This window comes from Pseudonaja textilis, chromosome 3 (genome assembly GCF_049901715.1).
Source record: "Pseudonaja textilis isolate UNSWEBS1 chromosome 3, rPseTex1.2, whole genome shotgun sequence".
NCBI lineage: Eukaryota > Metazoa > Chordata > Lepidosauria > Squamata > Elapidae > Pseudonaja > Pseudonaja textilis.
This window is the reverse complement of record NC_141992.1, coordinates 50,680,342-50,702,215: the sequence shown is the minus strand read 5'-3', so window position 1 is coordinate 50,702,215 and position 21,874 is coordinate 50,680,342. Positions and strand designations below refer to the sequence as shown.

The 21,874-nt window shown below is 38.1% G+C and overlaps 2 protein-coding genes across 3 annotated transcripts in view; one reads left to right on the top strand and one right to left on the bottom strand.

The window, feature by feature from the left end:
• Positions 1-11,912, bottom strand: part of TBC1D22B (TBC1 domain family member 22B) — a 39,188-nt gene extending 27,276 nt beyond the window's left edge. Inside the window, exons 1-6 of the mRNA XM_026718128.2 lie at positions 11,598-11,912; positions 7,531-7,587; positions 4,189-4,490; positions 1,949-2,128; positions 1,398-1,468; positions 600-728 (exon numbers count right to left, since the gene is read on the bottom strand). Of these exons, the coding sequence (XP_026573913.1) occupies positions 600-728; positions 1,398-1,468; positions 1,949-2,128; positions 4,189-4,490; positions 7,531-7,587; positions 11,598-11,653 (795 nt within the window). The 5' untranslated portion in view covers positions 11,654-11,912. The remainder of the gene's footprint in view (positions 1-599; positions 729-1,397; positions 1,469-1,948; positions 2,129-4,188; positions 4,491-7,530; positions 7,588-11,597) is intronic.
• The window catches only part of TMEM217 (transmembrane protein 217), a 29,708-nt gene extending 8,668 nt beyond the window's left edge, over positions 1-21,040 (top strand). Inside the window, exons 1-3 of one of the 2 annotated variants that reach the window (XM_026716903.2) lie at positions 12,000-13,605; positions 17,593-17,705; positions 20,212-21,040. In XM_026716903.2, the coding sequence (XP_026572688.1) occupies positions 17,703-17,705; positions 20,212-20,802 (594 nt within the window). In that variant the 5' untranslated portion in view covers positions 12,000-13,605; positions 17,593-17,702 and the 3' untranslated portion in view covers positions 20,803-21,040. Of the gene's footprint in view, positions 1-11,999; positions 13,606-17,592; positions 17,706-20,211 lie in introns of those variants that run through there. The other variant, XM_087929648.1, reaches the window with a different exon arrangement.
• The last annotated feature ends 834 nt before the right edge of the window (positions 21,041-21,874 follow it).

The following is a 21,874-nucleotide window of genomic DNA, read 5'->3' as shown; positions in this document are numbered from 1 at the left end:
GGAAGAAAGCATCTTATTTCCTAGAGCAAGGTGTGTTGGAGACTAGATCTTCCCTCCCCTTCCCTCAAGCATGCTTAAAGTTGTGGATTTCCCCAAAAGTACTGACCTGCAAGCAAGTTCCTAGAGAATGAACAGAGTTTTTTTGTACATACATACATTTATGTGTCTGCTGGGTATATATGTATATCTGGAATGTATGGTCTTCAATATCTGACATAACTCTAAAAGGCAAAAATGCTATCTATTGCTGTTCTAGGATCATTAGTCAGATCACTTCCATGCCTGCTGGTTTTGGCAACAAATAACACCTAGGAAGTGTATATTATTATCTGCTATATTATTACCAATGTTAATTTGGGAATCTGGAATGGGAAGACCCATTTGACTACAGAACTCACTGAGTGACTTGCCCAGATTGTCTCAACCAATCTGTCTCACATGGCTACTGTTCTGCAGGTAAATTCCCTCACTTTTTAAAAACATGCTCAGAAAAGGTGGGAATATAAATGCAAAGAACCGTAACTAAACAAATAATGGACAGAACTACCTGCAAATTGATAAGGGGCCAAGCTCAATCTAGAGATGAGAAGTCTGAGTACCTGCCGATAAGTATCTTGATGGTGTTCCTCATTTCTGGAGTCATAATACTGTTCAATGAAGCCAAAATACTCTTCTCGTTTTCGTTGTAAAGTCAGCTTCCTTCGTTCCATATTGGCAGGGAGATAACCCTATAGAAGACAAACTCTGTCAAGTCAAAATTCTTCCACTGTGTTCCACATTCCTATCCAATTTTCACTCCAACCTGCCCAATGCTAGCCCGCAAGAAAATATTTTAGGAAAGGATATAGGATTTAACAAGAGTCCAACAAAAGGTTGTAGAACCAAAAGTTTGAAAAATGCAGCTTCTTCTAATCAAGTTCTCCTTTGGGGGATGAAACTGCAACTCTCAACATTTTTCCTTGCATAAAATGCTTAAAAGCATTGGAGACAGTCATACTTTGGAATCTACAATTCCAGCATCACATAAAGATTTCTTGGGAGTAAGGCTTTTTGGAGGTCAGAAATACTGTTGTCCTGTAACTTCTCTCATTTTCTCTACCGAGACTGACTTTGGAATTCATTGGCATCCTTGCTTTTTCATGGCATAACTAATATAACATATGGGCTATTTTTATTTCTAAATCAGTTTTTACAAACCTAAGCATAAAATGTACTGTTCTCCCATGCTACAGTGTCATACTCCTCTCAAGAGATCCCAGGCAGCTTGGTTAAGAAAGACTTGGGCTAAAAATCCAACCAGGAGCTGTGTTTGCCTGGAGCCCAGGTTATGCATCTTGGATACATTTTCATTATGTAGATGACACAAGTTGTCCTAGGTCAGAGGATGCAGCACTCACTGATAAAAGTCGCCAAGTCACAGGACGAACCTCTTTGGGGACACCAGGCCAGCTGCATTTCCTCAATTCATCTGCAAAGGGACAACAGTGAATTTATTTATATTAACTTTTTTGGCATTTTTAAAGATGGCAGAAAGAATATACTTTGCCCCCCCTCTGGGTAAGTAACTTTCTGCTTAGATATGTACGGCAATGGTGACTATGTTTCTTTTTATTTTAATTCTTTGAAATTTAAAATTGGATTTAAAATATTCATGCAAACAAAATAATAAATCAAATATAATCATTGGGACTCTGTAAAGATCTACAACTGTACTGCTTTAGTCCTCATACAATCCCTGTTTGATCTCCTTCAAGATTATCACATTAACATTCTTGGTTAACTTGGCTAGGGATTATCTCACACTGGAATCTCATGTTACACAGGGACATTTATGGTAACCCAAACAGGCCTGCGTCACAACAGGAGGAATGTGGTTGTTTTATTTATTAGTTCTAGAAACCACAAAAGTTTCCTGGGGTACTTTGATCGACCCAACACCTGGACTCACCTAGATCTGTGTTTTGGCTGGACAGAAGCTGCCGGAATTTTTCCAAGCGAGTTTTCTCACGCACCGTCATGGGAGGAGCCCCAGAAGCATTTTGGTCAGAGATGCGAGCGACAAGTGGAATGATGGGTCGGAGTGGGAGGGATTGCTGTTTGTGGAGGGAGTTGCGCATACAGGCATCCTCTAAAAGAGTTTAAAGAGGTCCATCAGGAGTATACTGGGCAGCAGCAAACACTGGAGCTTCCAGAATCCATTGTTTTCTTCATGCCTCCAGAATCCCCAATTCCAGGAAGGCTTCCACACCTTTAAACACACACATGGCAAGGAAAGTCTCCATACCCGTGAATTTTCTCTCCCATCACTGAATGATGGCAGGAGCTTCACATGTTGAACTGTTTCCTGCCATGCTGTTATTAAACAGGTACGCAAAGAACTTGAAGATTAGTCAAGATAAACCAGGAACCGATCCACTCCTGCTGACCAAGTTATCAAACTGTTTTGCTTCATTCATCACCAAGAACCCCTGCACAGCAATATCCTGAGATTTTACAATTTTCACTATGCTTGACATAACTCTTAAAGAAAGTGCAGAGATCCAGTGATTGCAATGGTAAAAGTAGAATGTTCTATTGTTAGCAATTTAGATGGATGGCTCTTAAACCATGTTCACTAATATCAAGATTACCTGGCCTGTCCATCAACATTATATAAAGCCAGTGCTCTCTCAACTCTCCTTCCATCATCTCCACCTGTTCAATCCCTTCCATCCGTTTCCAGATTTCAGGCTCTTTCATTCCTTCTTCCTTCAGCACGCTAAACAAAAAAATCAACTGCACAGAAGAGGAAGCACCACACCTCAAAGGCAATCTACCACCCTAACTTCCTCTATACTTCAATACTAAAAAGCCAAACAATTACCAGAAAAGAAATAGAATGTGGCATGGGCTTTGATGCCATCTGGTGGTAGCTTTTGCAATCAGATGGCTACTTTTTCAAAACCCAGAAAGCAGAATCTACTTTGCTCATTGCAGCATGCAAAATAAGGCATGCATTAATTTAATTGTTTGATTAATATTTGGAGTGTACAATTTCTGGCTTGAGGATGCCATTAGGCTTTGTGGCAGAACCCGTTTCAAGGGGAATTTCAGGGACTCTGCAAGGTGAAATGGGTATCTCTAGAGTGGTGGGGGGGTCAAATTGGTGGCCTGTGGGCCGGAGGTGTTATGCGCAGGCCATGCCCACCCCAGCTCCACAAATGGGGAAAACATGGCGAAACGCCACATGACGGCAACGTGACGCTGCAAGTTTGACACCTGTGCGCTAGTGTACCTGTAAAGATTAAGGTACTGATTTCATCCTCTGAATTTTCCTAAAGTCCAAAGCCGCCAAAGAAGCTGTCATAACATTTTGGTCACTTGGGGAGTGGAACACAAAAAGAACTCTGGCAAGGGTGCATGATGACTTCAGGCTGTGCATTTTACACTCATATCTCACATGCAATATCAAAATTTTGAGGTCAAAACTCTAAGTTCTTCCCAAAAGTTTCAAAACATTTTTTGAGTACCAGTTCACTAACCAAAAGGCCTTTATTTACAGAAAGAGCAGACTCATCCTCTCCCAACCTCCAATAAACATGCGATGGCTATGCTTGATATCAGTTACTAAGAATGACTAACAGATACACTAACCACTGCTCATAAGAGTGTATCAGATCTATGTGTGCTCTGCAAAGGAACAAACTTTTACAATAAACCATTATAATTTTACTGGTTAGTAAAGCCAAGATCTACCAACTACAGTTCATAATCAGATCCCAGGATTCACCTTGTCTAGTACCCAAATATATTTTGTAACCAAAGTCCATAAATAAATACAAAATTCAAGGAATTGTTTATATATCTGCATCAATGTATTCTGTTTCTGATAAATATGGGGCAAAATAAAAAGTTTTTAAAAAAGCATGAAAGTCTTGTTTCCTGGGATACTGTACTTAGCTAGTCACCAGCTTTCAAGATTTCATCGGGAATTAACCACACACATAAAAGGCTATTTCTTCATCCATAAGGAAAAAAATGCATTTCTTGGCTAAAACAGATTGAAGGTTTTAAGAATATTCCATTCTGCGTTTGCCTACATTCTGCGTTTGCCTACAAATGCAGCATTTGTACAGAACTGCAGTGTTCACTCTCACAAATGTGATGGGAATACACTGGAAAAAAAGCCAAGAGTCACAAGCAACATACCAGGTCCTCTGGATAGCTGGGCCTCACTATTGGATTTGATGACTTTACAATTGATTGGTGCATCACTAAGAGCTGCCTGGGGCCACTCAGGTTTCATACGCAGCCTGCTGTGATTTTCCAGAACTTGTGCTGCTGTGGCTTTGGCCACTTTAGAGTTCAATGTTTGGAAAGATGAGAAATCTTCATCTTCATCATCCCCAATATCCCACGCATCACTGGTGTCCCGAGCAAACTCATGAAAACTGCTGGCCTTCTTATTTTTCATAGATAGCGTATTGATCTTGGAGCGTTCCTTGATGAAGCTAAAAAAAAAAAGTAAAGTGACACACTGTATTGAAAATTGCACTCAGTTGTGATATACAAAATTTCCTTGCCTATGATCATCTTTATTCATCATTTTCATTTAATGTATCCGTCGCTCTCCCTCCATCCCACGGTTTCCTACCTTCCCTTTCAATGAGCCAAAGAACAAAGAATGGAAAATAATGTTAGGCAATCTTCACCAAATACAAATTTTAAATTCTAAGCCAGAACTTTATAGACTGAGCAGACAAGAAGCAAAATATTTCTGCCTAAGTCCATGATGTAAAGCGCTATCCATGAAAACTCCTGTGTGATAAGCAAAGTAAAACTATGGTTTTATGTTATGTAAGTAGAATACTAAAGTATAAACCACACATATATAAGACATGTGAAAATAGAAATGTTAATATACTACTGCCTAAAATAACATGCATATTGAATAAAGACACAATTAATCCTTTGTTTGAACAACACTGTTAACTTTCACTTGCTTTATTTTCAGTTATATGAATCATAATCCTAGCATCAAATAACCCAGAATAAAGTCTTTGTCTATTTAGACCAAGAAACCTAAATGAATTCTAAGAAAGTAAGGCAGATCAAATGGAATTTAAAATGCAAAAAACGGAATTTCTTTTAGAATACATCAGGAATCCCTACCAATAATCCAAAGCAAATGATGGTACTGAACCCCCATTAGTTCCACTAATCTTTGCTTAAAAAAAAAAAGAGGAGGCAAAGGGACTTCACATGTACTTTTCCAGCCATAAATTTTTAATACAAAATGATGTTAACTAAACTGACAAGTGGAAGTAAATTCGAAATAGTTGCATAATAATCCAGAAGTCAGGTGTCAATAACAGGAACAAAAAACTACCAAATTTAGCCAATCACTGTACAAAGACCAACATAAAAGGAGAAACGTATCACTGACACTGATTTCTAGGTAGTGTTTCTCGACCTTAGCTAGCATGGCTGGCTGGGGAGTTCTGGGAATTGAAGTCCACCCATCTTCAACTGGCCAAGGTTGAGAAATATTGCTCTAGGATAAAAATGATTTTTCCCTCTGAAATTCTCAACCATCTTTCCTCACTCTAGGCTTTATTATTTAAGGATTAAAATGAATGTGTTAAATCAATGGATCACAGCCTATAGTCTGAGAAGGTTATGCATATTGTCTCCATTGAAAATTCCAAAACAAAAGTGGTTAAATCCCTTGTTTAAAATATAAATTTTAGTAAGAATTTTTCATACAATGAAATATAAATCCAAAGAAAAAGAAATAGAAAAAAGAAAAGTTACAAGGAACAAAAGTAACAAAGACAGAAAGAGAAACAAAGGTGAAGAAATAAATGACTTCTGATCTTTTCAACAGTTATTTACAAAGTTATTATCCCTCCTCCCACCTGAATGGTACACTAATAACTTAGATAGATATATAGATCTATATTATCATCGTTCATATAGTAATAAATAATGTACAGTCTAAATTCAATGACTCCAATACAACCGCTTCAAAGTTCATAGCTAATATTCTTGAAATAATCATCCTTATCCTGATTGACACTAAAATTGGCCTATGCATGTCTTTGGCCTTCTTAAATCCTACCTGACCCTTTCCCTCATGGAAGCAGAGATAAGGATTTATAATAGATGACTTAATGTTGTATAGTTCATAATATAAAGGCAATAGGTTAAGTGATATCGGTGTGAATGAATATAGCTTAAGGATAGCCAAAAGTAAAAAACAAACAAACACAAAAGTAAATCAGCATAGAATGTTTATATTTATGAAATGAATATTTCAAATTTCCTCATACAATCATATTCACTATTTAAATGTGACACCTCTTTAACAATCTAGTTAATGCTTAATTCATTTAAACATAAATACAAATTCAAGTCTGAAATTTTGTAGGATTTCTCCTTTCTACTCTTTCGTTTGTAAAAATTCAGCCTCTTCTTGCCAAATAAAACCAAAGGATAAGAAAATCTCTCTCTGGGGAAAATGCTACTCTTGTACAAAATCCCCACACACCTATTTATATAAGAATTGCCAAACTTCATCTCCTTAAAAGGAACTACTAGGTCTGCAAATTTGATGTTAAACAACAATCAAGTAATAACTGTGTTGATTTCCAAATGATGATAATTAATGGAGACATAATATCCCCTATTTCCAAATTAAGATCAACAGCTGGAACCAAATTGAATCAGGTATCTCTGAAACAGACCAAGCAAAACTGGACTGCTTCGAAATGTCTAAATCAATATTTCAATCAAATATTTTGATTAGTCTAATATATCCCTTTACATTCCTCATATTACTTGCACCTAGAAACAATCATGCAAAGCAGACTGACACTAAAACTGCACTTTGTATGTCATTGCCCTTTTGAAACCCCACCTGTTCCTCTCCCTTTACAAATTAGCATAGAATTGTTTCCTGTCTCAGTGAGGGCAATGATTATGAAGGAGATGTAACATCCCATAATGACTTAATAGTTAAACCATCAGTTCACTATATGTTCTCCACTTAATGGCCAATAGTTTTTTCAAGGAAGCAAAATATAAACCTCAAAAGAGTACTGATGGTTCAAATATAGTATCCAAGTACTTCAGTAGAACATCATCAACCTAGGCAATATGTTTTCCTATTGTAAAAGTGCCTTCTCGTAGACGAGGTAGAATAATTTGCCATTTTGCTACATACAGGTAGTCCTTGTTTTACAGACATTCATTTAGCGACTGTTCAAAGTTACAATGGCACCGAAAAAAGTTTTTCAGACTTATGACTGTTGCAGCATCCCCATGGTCACATGATCAAAATTTGGGTGCTTGACAACTGGCATGTACTTATGATAGCTGCAGTATCCAGAGCTCATGTAATCACAATCTATAACCCACCCAGCTGGCTTCTAACAAGCAAAGTCAATGGAGGAAGCCAAATTTGCTTAACAACTGCAGTGACTTGCTGAAAAATGATGGCAAAAAAAAGTTGTAAAATGGGATAAAAATAAAGCATTAAAAAGTACTTACTTTTTCGTGAGCCGTGGGTCCAGTGGAGGATGCTGAGCTCCATAAACAGGCTGAATACTGTGAAAGAGACAAGACACACAACCAATATTAGATGTATATTCTGCCTTTCCTTCAAGAGTTCAGGGCAACCTCAATTTTCCTCTAACAGGGGTGTCAAACTCATGTCATCACAATGGCGTCATGTGATGTATCGGGACTTTTTCCCCCTTTGCTAAACCGGGCGTAGGCGTGGCCAGCGTGTGACACATCCACCATGTGGGCTGGGAGTTTGACCATTCTGCTCTATAACAATGTTTCTATGAAACAGAATGGGATGAGAGATTAGGTTTAGCCCAAAATAAGCCAGTGAGCTTTGATGGCTAAAGATGAATCTGAATTTGGGTCTTTCTTGCGCTAATGCAACATATAACACTGAAAATAACCATACTGTACTTCAATAACTACAGGAACAACTTCAACATCCTCAAAGCTTCATAATAATTCAGAGTTGAACGGTAGTTCTTTTAAGAGGAGCCCAGATATTTATTTTGAACTGTTATGATAATATGAAATTAAGGTTCTGAAAGGTTAAGAGTTAAATGCAGAACAAGTCTTCAACTCCAGTCATAATATTAGAGTGGCTGGGTTTGGTGCTTTATATAGCAACTAATGTACGAATCTTGCCTTTTGACATGAGAAGTACTATATTACAGAAACAGTTTTTTAAAAAATTAAAAACCGCTTTGGCTTTGTTTACACGAGAACCAGACCATTATGGCTTATTCAATAAACCCACCCCACACAACATAACCCAGCTAGTATATAAAAGAAAAATGGTGACTTAATTTGATAATTAAGCAATCAGAAAGGGATTCTACTTAATTGGACACCAAAGGCCTCCCCAAGGGGAGCGGGAGCCCGATCTTAACTGCTTTTTTATGGCAAAAGAATTGGGGTCTTAAGGCAAAAGAATTGGGAGGGGCGATTGTTCCAGAGAATATAGACGGTCATTTAAAAAGACATGAAAATACTGTGAGATGGGAAAGTTTAAAAGCAGGAACTTGGAGCATGCTCTCCCTACGGGAGCCTGTGGAATGGATAGATGTTCTCGGGAGAAGACAGTCCCACAACTAACTCAGCATCTTGAATCACATTCAGGAGCCTAATAAGTGCAAGAGCAGCATATGGAATAGTGGTATTATATGGGCGAAATGAACTACACCCATAACTACCTGTGCTGCTGCAATTGAAACTCCCAGATGGTCTTCAAGAGCAGTCCATATGTTGCAGTAGTCCAATTGGGAGGGGACTAAAGTGTGAGTGAGCATTCCTGGAATGAATCCAACTGGTGCAAAAGACATAGCTGTGCAAAAGCCCTCTGGGCTACTGCTGCTACTTGCTCTTAGGGCAAGAGTTTGAGGCCTCCAGGTTGCACATCAAGTCTAAACGAGGTAGTGCCAACCCAGTTTAGAATGAAAGATGGAAACATTCACATCCAGAATCCAGAATCATTCTGCCATGGAAGGATTCAGGCACAACCTGTTTCCCCATCCAGATCCTCAACACTTTCCAGAGACTTTTGACAGTTTCACTTGGATAGATAAGGCCAGAGATATACAATTGAGTATCATGAATGTAATTTATCTAGAGCATAACACACTGAAACAGAGGAGTATAATGACAAAACTATGCAGAATTTTAAGGACCAATTCAGTAAGCTAAAAGAAAAGCAGGAACAGAATTGACAACCCATTGTAAATACTTCTCCTTTACTTGGTGCCAAGAAGTCATGTGGAAGCGATTTCCCATTTTAAGAAGCAGCTTTTTGCTAGTTTCCACAACATTTTAGCCCAAATCAAAATATCTCTTCTATCCCTTTTAGCAGATTTAACAGAAGCCAGCTGACAGAGCTCTATGTATGCCAAGTGATTTATTTTCCTGCTTAGTCTAGAACTAACTGCCTGATGGGGAACAAATCATATGCTCATTTTTTTCTACCCTATACATAACATGTATACAAAATTGCAAACTATGTTTATTATAAACAATTTATGCATATTTATATTGCACAACTCTAGGAGGAGTAAGATAGCCCTGTTTGGAAATCCTGTAGAAACCAACTATTATCTGATAAAAATTATCAAACTTCAAGGCTTCATAAAATAATAAAGGGGAAACCTTGCACTCCCTTCTGCTGGTGTGAGATATCACAGCATTGATGATGTTGCAAAGAACTCACATCAAAAATGGAAGAAGTTTATATTTACTCGTTGGCTCAGGTTCAAGTTGGCTCATTTGCCTTCCTCAAACCAGTTTAGCTGGTTGAGTCAACTTTACTGTTTCAAACAACTATAGATGAAAGCTGTTTCACAGAAAGGCAGAATTATATGCAAGCAGGATGTGGCAGTATGTGGCAGTATGATAAGACAGCCAAAAACAAAACGCTACTACTGCACTTACAAAAATATTGTTTCTTTTCAAACACACATATTATACAACATTGATCTGCAATGTTCCTAGACCTCTGAATTGTCCAATTCTTATAGCCAGAGAAATAAAGATAAAAACAAAAATTACCTACTTAGGAAGAATTTAAAGCTAGCAAAGCATTCCAGACACCTTACAGTGGTAGTTAGTTACATGATCAAGATGAGATTAGAGGACCAGTCTATGCTATCCATGAAGGCTGCTTCTTAGTTTCCCTACACTTTTCTCAGTGGCATATTTATTTCTGATTTTGTCAATTCATTGTTTCTTAATTCCTTTAAGAGTGCAAAAAAAAAAGTGCAGTTTTCTCCTATTTAATTACTGAAAGGGAGTAATCTAATCAAATCTCACAATCTAAATAATATAATTAAGGAGAAAATATTGGGATATTTCAAATTTTTGAAATATTGGAAAATATTCCACTGCTGATGCTCAAGTTCCTCTACACCCAAAGTAGTAAAAGAGGAAGTTATCAAAAAGATGCTCAAGAATATGATCTTATATGTGAAAACCGTTGAAAGTTTCTGTATGCGTACATTTTAACAAGAGCCCAAACTCTGCTAGAAAGACATTGGTTTGAAGAAGATAAAAGAAAAGCACAGTATATTTGTTTAGCACCCCTTACATAGGGCTTATGAGAGGAGAAAGAGAAATAAGGGGACAAATATTCCTCTTAATTCCTTATGATTCAAATATTAGAGCTTCCCGCTTAAGTTTTATGGGTGAGGGGTTACAACAGAGGCTAGTTGCATCTTTAAAAATGGAATAACATTCCTAAGAAAGTTGACAATTCGTGTCTTCTGCTCCAGCCTTATGTCGTGGAAGTTCTCCGGACGACTTTCTGGGCTGATGATAGGGAAAAGTTTTCCCACCATTGCTCTACAGCCGACCGAACACATTCGTTCGGTTTAAGCATGGTTGATTAATTCGGGTTTTTATTTCAACTTTAACCTGAACTCTCCCGCAAAAAGCATTGGCCTAGTAAGCATTGCATACAGATGCAAACCGATCAGCCTACACACCAATGAAGACGCGGGCGGCTTTTCACTTTCTCGGGGAAAGCGGCACGCTCTGCACCTGTCTAAAGCGCTGCCTCGACTGACTCCCTAACCACCAACGCGGCCCGCAAGGCAGAGGTGACCAGGGCATCGGATTCCCGGAGGCGGGTTTGGAACCTGAGAACCGCTCAAATTAGTTGCTCCATCACTTTTGATTTAAAAGACCGGGCGCGTCACGTCTCCCGAGTGGCAAAAGAAGGGCAGGACTGCGGGATGCTGCCGATGAAGCGAGGCAGCCCCACGGCTGGAAAGACCCGGCTCTTGCTCTCGATGCCAGGCAAGAGGGATTCCCCTGCTCCAGACCACCTCCAGGGTTCTCCCACTTCCCTCTTCTCCGATGCCTTCTCCATCCACAGGGGCGACCGGCTGAAGCAACTATTCGTTTCAAGAGCAGCGAGGCTGGACCCTTCACCGCACTTCCGAGAAACGAAGGGCGACAAAAACTAGGAGCCAAGCCGGCTTCGCTAAGTCAACCTCGCCTCCTCCCCGGGGAACAAACGGATCGGTCGGCATCGATGCCAGGACGGAGCCTCCTTTGCTCACCTGCCCGGTAGCTTCGCGCTCCGTTTCCAGAACTGCTTGTTGCTTTCCGCAGCCATGCCTCGGGCAGAGGCCGAGACCCTCGCTGGCCCGGTAGCGAGAGGGGACAACCCGGAGCGATGGGGCCCGAATCCTCCGGCCGAGACCGTTTCACCTCCTCCTTCCCGGGGTCCCCTTGCCAGTCCCCAGAGCCGCCATCTTGGATTCGGGCGGGTAGAATGCACCCATTGGCTGTTGGACGGATAATCCCCAAAGCTTGACCAATCCTGAGTCCCATCTGTAGAGCCACGTGAAGCACGAAGGGAAAAAGAGAAACCCAAACCGGAGGAATCAGAAACCTGCCAGAGAATGAGAGGCGGGACAAGAGATCACAAGCGATAAGGGGGGGGGGGCTCATGGAGAGAGACTGGGGGCGAGTCACATGCGCTCTAGCGAAGGGGAAGCGGGAAAGGCGGTTTAACTGTCAAAACCAGGCGCGGGAAGGGAAGAGTTGTGTATAAAACAGGTCCACGGAAAGTCGCTCCAAGAAGATACCGGTTTGAGTATTCAGGAAGTGCTTGAGGTTTTTTTAAAAGAAAAAACGAAAAAGCGCCGGTTATTTGGCCATATAGTCGCATTTCAACGTACATAAAGTTTGAAATGGACCTTCTTCCCCTGGCGCTTTGAAACCTAAAGATAAACAGTTCAGCAAGTTAAATAAAAATATAAATACAAAATCAGGTAGAAACTTTCCAGTAATTCACGTTTTAATATATGGATGGATAGATATTTTTTCCCTATTCAATTATATTCAATTTCTGGAGACGCCCTGCAGTTTTCTTGGCAAGATATTTTTTCAGAAGTGGTTTGTCATTGCCTCCTTCCTAGGGCTGAGGGAAAGTGACTGGTTCAAGATCACCTAATTGGTTTCGTGCATAAAGCAGAGTTAGAATTGAGGGCTCCCAAGTTTGATGCCTTAACCACTATGGGTAATCTTCGACTACATATCTGATTGAGCATGCAAGTTTGCTTGTAAATCATGACTATTATGTGGGTTGCCAGTGACCATGCCTGAATTAACCACTATTTTTGTGGTGGTCATTAAAGCAAACCCGCTTAATGGGGCATTGTTTTGCAGGAAACCAGAAGTAAACACCGTTTTCCGGCTGAGATATCATAAATTGTAGTTACAGTATGTGACTGGGGTGTTGCAAAAGGCCATGAATGCAGGCCAGTTGTGTCTGCTGAGATTGGTGGCCATTGGAACTTTGAATCTGGGTTATAAATAGTTTTTTCATAATTTTGAATGGTTGCCAAGCAACTGATCTTAAGGAGTACCTGTATACCAAACTGGCACTGGTCCCTTGTAAAAAGGAAACTTCCTGTTCTTGTAACTAGAGTAATCATAGTCCTCAACTTAAAACCACAATTGACCCCAAAATTTCCATTGCTAAGCAAAACAGTTGTTAACTGAGTTTGCCCCATTTTATGACTTCTTACCATAATTATTAAGTGAATTACTGCAGTTGTTAAGTTAGTAACACAGTTGTTAAGTGAATCTGGCTTTCCCCATTGTATTTGCATGTCAGAAGGCTGCAAAGGGTGATTACATGATCCCAGAACACTGCAACCGATGTAAGTACATGCCAGTTGCCAAGCAAGTCACTTTTTTCAGTGCCATTATAACTTCAGTCACTAAATGAATAGTTGTTAGTTGAGGACTATATGTATATAGACATATGCTTTTTTTAACATATGAATACAGCAGAGGTTTCCCATTGCCTTTTTCTGGGTTTTTTTTAAACTTAGTATGATCTATTAACTCTAAAATTTCTGGTAGTCTCCCATTCAAATATTAACAAGGCCTGAATCTGCTTATTTTTTTTTTTTCAAAATCAGTCATCGAAAATGGAAGCCAGCATTTATCAGAGTATCCATATTTGCATCAAGAGTTAGCCAGAGTCTGCTTGATGTCCCGTGACCAGCAGTTTGCAAGAATGGATTAGTGGCTGAAAATTGTTTCACTGAAATGGTAACACAAATAATATAGCAGTAACCTGCTGATGATTACAACACCTTTCTGAAGATTGAAATTATTTCCAATTAGTTTCTTAACGTCAGTTATTACCCCCCTTAAGAACCATATGTGAAGTGTCTTGTGTTTGCCTTGTTGTATGACATATCGTATAAAGGTAGTCCTTGACATACAACCACATTTGAGCCCAAAAGACAGTTGTTAAGTGAGTTTTGCTCCCTTTTATGGCCTTTCTTGCTACAGTTTTAAATGAATCACTGCAGTTGTTAAAGTTAATCATTTGGTCGTTAGCAAATCTGGCTTCCCTGATTAACTTTGTCTATGGAAATTCTCAATCATCCAGGTCATGGTTGTCTCAAAGGTGCTTTTCCAAAAGGCAAGTGGACTTTTTGTTTTTTTCTTTGAAGCCGTTCCACACTTTCTGAAGAGAAAGTTTCTTGGATGCGAAGCAAAATATTGTCAAAGAAAAAAAACAAGAAAGTCCACTTGCCTTTTGGAAAATTAATTTTGGAACATCTATTGACTTTCCTTGTTGGAAATCAGCTGGGAAAATTACAGACAGTGCAAGTATTATAAATACATGCTAGTTGCCAAGTGCCTGAGTTTTGATCATCTGACAATGGGGATGCTGCAAGTAAGAACAGATGAGTATAAGTCACTTTTTTCAGTGCCATTGTACCTTTGAATGGTCACTAAATGAATGATTATAAGTCAAGGGCCACCTGAATAGGGGAAAAATTTTGCTTAAATGTAATCAGACTTCTGAATGTACACTGTTAATTTTGCCGTAGTTGCATATTTCCCAAGTTTGGTTTCCCATTCTTGGAGATTACTTGATCTAAGTCCCTTAGGATTTTAAGATTTATCCTCAAGAATATAATACTTGACCAGCAGCCCAATGCTGAAATTTGTGATAATGATACTAAGTATATAAAATAATTCATGTGATAAATAAATCCTGGTTTATCCCTTTAAGTTTCTAAAAAAGTGTGTGGTTGACCAAGGCCATAATAGATAGTGAAGGTTGGTATCTGGTAAATCCATAAATCTAAGTCCAGGCCTCATAAATTACGGCTACTCTTAGATATTCAATACACTGAGTGACTGAGGGTATGCATTTGTCTTCCAATGTTGTAGAGCTAGACTCTTATTAATATAAAGGATATGGAGGATATATTTTCATATCCACTATTCACTGCAATCTAGTAAGTACATACCAGTAGTTCAAAAGAATATAAAAGTCAAAAATATTAAATATTATCGCAAGGTCAGGTTAATATTCCATATAACTTTTTCCTAGGTCATGACAATCTTAGGATATCACAAAAAAGTTTTCAACGAAGTATTATTCCCACTTTATTTATAATCCAATGATTTACTCATTCCTTTCTATACAAATTTAAAAGGTAATAAATTTTAAATATTTCTTTTTGTTCAATAGTCTAAGATCTATTAGCATTTTTATACAGTTGTGATACATTTTCCTGTTGTTTACTGAAAATGGGGATCTCTAATTCCTTGTTCAACCCAGTCTTTAAAGTTTGCATATCAAATTGATATTATTGATCACAAATATTTATAAAAAGTAGAGAAGGAGAGAAAACATCAAGAGAATGATAAGATGAAGCATCAAAATCTAGGCAAGATGGACAGCATATAAATTTAATAAATACATTTTCCAGAAATAATATTTTAAATTCATATAATGGTGATAGGAGATACATTTAATCTTTTATAATTTCAACCCTAAACAGAGCCCAGGAAGGAGAGAATATATATATATATAAAAGCAAAATATCACTCATCATCACAAAATCTCCAGAACCGTAAAGGCTACATACTTGAAATTTGGCACGTATGTTCCACTTGGCTTCACTAAGGAAAGATTTTTTGAAATGACCATCACAGCATTAGTATTTCGTATATTATTATTAACATGTTCTGATGCTAAGGAGTTCTACTCCCCCTCCCCACCTGAAAAGAAATCTGTTCCAAATGCAAAACATAAACAGAGGAGAGGAATTTCAGTTTTAGTTTCACAGCACCAAGTAGCTTTAGTACAGAACAGTTGAGCTAAGTCATACCCAGGCTCCTTGTTGTCTCCTTGCTCACCCAGCAAATACTGTTTCAGTTTCCAAACAGCTCTCAACTCTCTTACACACTGACAGGACACTAACCAAATGAATACCGATGGATGCTGGTAGGCAGAATTTTTTTCTCCTTATTTTCCTCCCCAAAAACTAAGCTAGTATATGATAAGTGAAACCATCTAAAATTTGGAATAAATCAAAGGTTATGCATGATGGTATAGTATACAGCTAGTCCTCAACTTATGACTGCTTGTTCAGTGACCATTAAAAGTCACAGCGGTGCTCAACAATGGGGATTTATGATCAATCTACGGTATGTAGTTGTGGCCATTGCAGCATCACCAGGGTCATGTATTGGTGATCTGAATGCTTGAGTGCCTGCTTGCAATTATGGCAACTCAGTGAGCTTTGGTCACATGGCTGCCATTTCTGACCCTGTCAGTTTCCCAAAAGCAAAGTTGCCCTCATCATTTGTCTCCCAAAGAGGTCATTAAGGAGCATGAGATTCCAGAGATCTTGTACTCTTTAGCACATGCCCATAGCCTTGCCAGCTTGCTTGTGCATATGAAAAACAACAACTGAGTTTTATCTTCAATCTAGGGGCCATATCCCAAATCAGGAGTTATTTTAGAAATCCTTTGGAAAATCAAAATTTATCTAGCATAATATTGTGTCAGAATTTTATCAAAAGGTTTTTCCATATTAAGTGATAGAACTACAGTTTTGTATTATCTGTCTTTGTTCCAATCAATCAGATCCACTTCGAGCTGCGTATTATACTGTCTTCTTTCAAAAAGTGGTTTTTGGTTGCTTGGTTTAAAGTTTTGATTGGGGAGAACACTGAGGCTATTCAAATAATTTAGAACCTTACTGTTAGAGGGGATATAATCTGCTCAGAGTCTTTTGCAGTTTAGAGCAGTGTATGAACCCAAATAAATAAAATGCTTCTTAATTTGTTGTGCAAATAAGCTGTAAATATACAGATAGTCCTCGCTTAGCAACTACAGTGACTGTTCAAAGTTAACAATGGTGGAGACTTAAAACCAATTTTTGGAATTGTGACCATCATAATATCCCTGCAGTCAGACAATTGTAATTTGGCAACTGGCATGCAATTATGAGGTTGCAGCATCCTGTGGGTCACTTGATTGCTATTTGTGACCTTCATTGCTGGCTTCAGGTAAGCTGGTGCAAGGTGCGATGGCACAGGCAGTCTTTAGGGCCCCTATTGTGGCTCATATCACACCACTATTCTGCAAGCTGCACTTGTTGCCGGTTTGCTTTGGATGCAATTCAAAGTATTGATAATCACTTATAAAGCCCTTCGTGGCATGGGTCCAGGTTACTTGAGGAACTGTCTCACTCCAGTGGACTGGCCCACCCCTTCTGTGCTGGTAGAGGGAGCATACTGTGGATCCTGTCAATCAAGGAATTTTGACTGGTGGGGTCCAGAAGAAGAGCCTTCTTGGCCATGGCTCCTACCCTTTGGAACATCTTACCCCCTGAGGTGAGATTGGTTCCCAGCCTCCTGACTTTCCATAAGAGCCTTCACACCTGGTTCTGCCAAATGGCTTGGGGTCCCAATGAGGGAGTTTCATATTGCAGGTGGTTGACTAATTAAAAGCTAATCCCCACCTCCCCACTTCTTGTGTATCCAGCTCCCTTTTCTCTATATTGTGTTAATGATTTTGCTTTGTATACTCTGCTCAGTCATTTTACATCCAATGATTAATGCTTTTTTAATGTTTATTATACCGTAAGCAGCCCAGAGTAAATTTAAAATAATAGGAAGGAAGTTGCAAGTTTTGGTCACATAATGTCACACTCAATGAATAGGTGCCAGAACTGATCATGTGATTTTTTTTTTACTTATAACTTTTCTCTTTCTTTACAGAAAGAATATAAGGATGGTGTTCTGGTTCTATAATCCAGCAGTTAAGTAATCCAAAAAAGGAAATGCTTAGGACCTGATAAATAATGATTTTCTGATAACAGAATCAGATCATGGTGAGAAAGAAATCAATTTTAATTTTGCAAGAAATTAATGAAAGCAGATATACATAAATTAGTAAAAACTGTAGAATGCAAAGAGACCAATGGACATCTGAATAAGAATAATCTTAGAATGAGAACCACAGTAAGAAATATTAGTGATTTTGATCCCATTTACACTTTTTAAAGCCAGTTTGTTAGATGCAAAGCACAGTCTGAAAATATATATATTCCACAATTCATTTTAAAGATATGAGTTGTAATGATTTCTTCCTTCTTAAAAGTCAAAAGAATGATTGAGAGTCACAGTAAAGCTTTTATGAGATTTTGATGCAGTTTGTAATTCGAGTGCCTATCCATTGGTTGCAAAAACAAATACAACAAAGTATAGACTGAAATTTTAATTTTTGGGGTGTCATGCATCCATTTGAAATTTTTTTAAAAAATGTTATATCTCCCTTAAGGCAGATTTTTATAAAGTTCTGGGAAGATCACTTAGGATAGTGACAAGCTATTTAGAGTATCAGATATTTTGGAACTATATCTCCTATAATCTATGACTGTCAAACATGGGGATTATTGGATTTTTATAAATTGAAGATTTTCAAATGACCTATGTTTGATATGATAAAGTGTCCCAGAGATTAGCTTGCGATCCTATAAACCACCATACCTAGATGGTATAGACTGTGCCTTTGGTTTTCCCCCTCCTCCCCTGGTAATTTCTGAATTTGAGGAAATGTGTTTGTATTTCAGGAAATGTAATGTGCTCTGCTCAAATAAAAATGTCTAAAATATATTTTTTATTTGTCCTGTAAGGTTACAGTAATTCAATATTATGTACAGTATATTGAACAAGGCATATCAGAAGTAATATGCTTTGTGTAATTGGTTTTTTTTTGTCCTCACGCACTTATGAAATTTGCTGATTGTGGGCAAATGGGTTAAATGTATGTGCTATGCTTGTAGGTGTGCATTTTATAAGAAGAAATTGTATATTTTAGAAGCTTCTGCCTCTAGACAATCCCACAAGATTTTGCTTCAGGCATCTCAACTGGACTTATTCAGGCCAATCCCAGCAAATCCACACAGACTCTGAGTAGAACTAAGGGCTATGTGCAGATAGCAACTAGTAGGAACAAGTAGGAACTATGTGCAGATAGCAATTCTTTACAGCATATTCTTCACAGCATCCCTGCAGATGTTCTTGAAACCCATACTTCCCCAGCAGAGACCAAGTCTCCTTAAACAGGATTGTTGGACAGCTATCAACAGATGTAAAACATGGAGAAATAGCAATTGTACACTGCCCTTATTAGCACAATGTAACCCATAATATGGGTTTTTACTTTTGCTTGGGCAGATTCACTCTTCATCTTTCTACCGTGACTCTCCAGACATCTCTTCTTTTGCTTTATCTCTTAGAGCTCTTCAAATAAAGTTCACATTGGGATCAACACAGGGGGAGACACCACACAAGGTCAATCAGGTTGAAACCTGTTCCATTTGCCCATACCAGGTTGCTTCAGCTCAATTTCCCACCAGATTCTTGGGGAAAATCCCAGCCTCCCTTTGGAATCCAGCTGGATTCATCAGCTGGAATGGGCTGATCTAACAGGCCTACCAACAACTGCATCATGCAGGAAAGCAGGACCAAAAGGGGGTAGCGTCAGAGAATCTCTAAGGACAACTAGTGGAGATTTCTTCCTATTTCATATCTGGCATGGGCACAATCTCTGACGCAACTATAATGGCAATGATAGTATCAGCCCTTCTGCTACACAAGCCTTCTCCAACATGATGCCTTTCTAGTTTTATTGAAAATGTAACTTCAGTATTCCCAAACATTACTGGCTGGAAATTCTGGACATTAAAGTCTCAAATCTAAAGGCATATGATTGAGAAAAATTGTTTAAATTGTGAAAACACACTCTGGTAGAATTTCCCTGAAGATGATCTCCAACACAAGTTCGAAACCTCAGAAGATGAACCCTCTGAGCCTGGTATCTGACCCAGATTGGATCCTACAACATTGTCCTGGGACACGTACATTCACCTTCATTTGTGTCAAAAAATGATACAAGTAAAGATTACAATTTTAAATTCTAGCATATTCATATATTGTGCTGAGCCATAACATGATTAGTTTGTTTTGATAAAAGGTTGTGAAACCCATGGTGTTTTTAAATCATCATTGTTAGGTTTAATATATGGCAACCAATTGTAGCTTATTGATCATAATGAAAACCTACCTTTGTGTGATAAAACACTTCATTAAATAATTCCCTAGTAGCAGTCTCCAAATAGATTGGATCATATTGGCTATCATACAGGGTAGAAATTGTACTGTTGAAAGTCATCAATTTGGGAAAACATTGAACAGTAGAATGTATATAAAATAAATACGCAACTCACATTTTATCTTTTATTCTAACATATTTAATTTTTCTCCCAGATTTATGTAGCTCTGGTCATTTTTTCCATATTACGTGGAAGTGATCCTATTTTCTTTGTTTTTCAGGCAATTATTACTCCAGACACAATCATTCCCCTGTTTGGTGATGGCATCTGTGGCATAACACCGAGAGCAGGATCAATTGTTGCTGGTGTGTACATGATCTTAATGACCAATATGTATCTTATCTTTGAGTTTCAACACCTAAGCCTTACATTAATTAAACTGGCAAAGATTAAAATGAAAGGCTTAACCTGGATTATTCCATATTGCTATTATACAGCGATAGTTTTGGCTTTTATAACTTATCCTGTATGTTTCTATTATTTATATTGTATCTATAAGAGAAAAGCTATAGGTCTTTATGTATACTTTGCTTGGATAATATTTTATGATGCAGCCAACGTAGTCATTGTAATCTTGACTAGCCGCGCTGGACACCTACATGCATTTTCCATCAGTCCTTTAGAATGGTTTGGATTGGCCAGTAGGATTCCCGTGGATTGTTTTTGGCTTTGTTTTATTATAACGTATATTATGTTGCTTTTTGAAGGAAAACGTGTAGGGAGGATGTCAATGAGACAAAGGAGAACATCTAGATATATTACTGAACCTCCTAAGTTTAGACTTGGTGTAAGTGCCAAGAGACTTCAGTGATAGCTATCAAAATATTTCTTATGCAATTATGAACATCAGGCCTGCACAATACTTGGCATAACAAAAAATGGGCAATTAATATATTCATATATGTTAGCTATCCAATACCTTTGCCTATTCAGAACAATGAAATTAGGGTGATTGTCAGAAACATGGGAGGCCATAATATATACTAAGTTCAGAACCAATATATGTATATACCAAGTAATGCTTCACATTGTTTTACTTCATTGTCTTATTGGGTTAATCTAAGTGTCTTTAATAAAGATAAATTTCATAATTACTGTACTTGGGTCTCTGGATTTGTTTGGGCAAAACATACTCCCCTCAAAATGATTAGTTTTTCTATAAAAATACTTTTCTTATTTCTGAAATAATGATTTTTAGCAGACAAAGAAATGTGAATCCATGCAGAATTTTGAAAGTGCAATGTGGTTTTATGCTACAGTAGATAGATAGTACAGTATATGGAACAGGTTTTGCACTTCAGTAGATCCTTGAGAAAAGTATGAAGGTGACAAAAAGAATGGTTATTGTACATGTATTGATTTAGAAAAGCATATAAAATGAATAGTTTTCAAATATAAAATGTTTTATGTGAATATCGAATTGGAGCTTGATTGCCAAATGTGGTAAGGACAAATGTAGTAAAGGCAGTCAGAACTTATGAGGATAAATGGAATACTTAGCAAGTAAGAAAAGGATGTGTGGTGTTGTTTAATATTTTTATGGATAAGCGTACAGGGAATATTTGCAGTAAGCTTAGAAGTGTATGAGTCAAGAATGTGAAAATATTTGTGCTTTTTCTATCTATGATACTATGTTGCTGGCTGAGAACATGAATGGTAATCCAATTCACATTGGAGAACAAATACTTGTGTGGATCTGCATACTTTGCAGCAGATTTATTTCACACCAACCTTGAGTTTACCAGAAGCATTGAAGGCTAAAGTACCTGATAGCTCAGCCACACAGATCCAGGTCACAGCTGACTTAGAAGAACTGTCTTGAACTAATAAGTGAGTCTTACTTCTCCCTAGAGTGACCTATCTAGTGCCCTCCACTTCAAAAG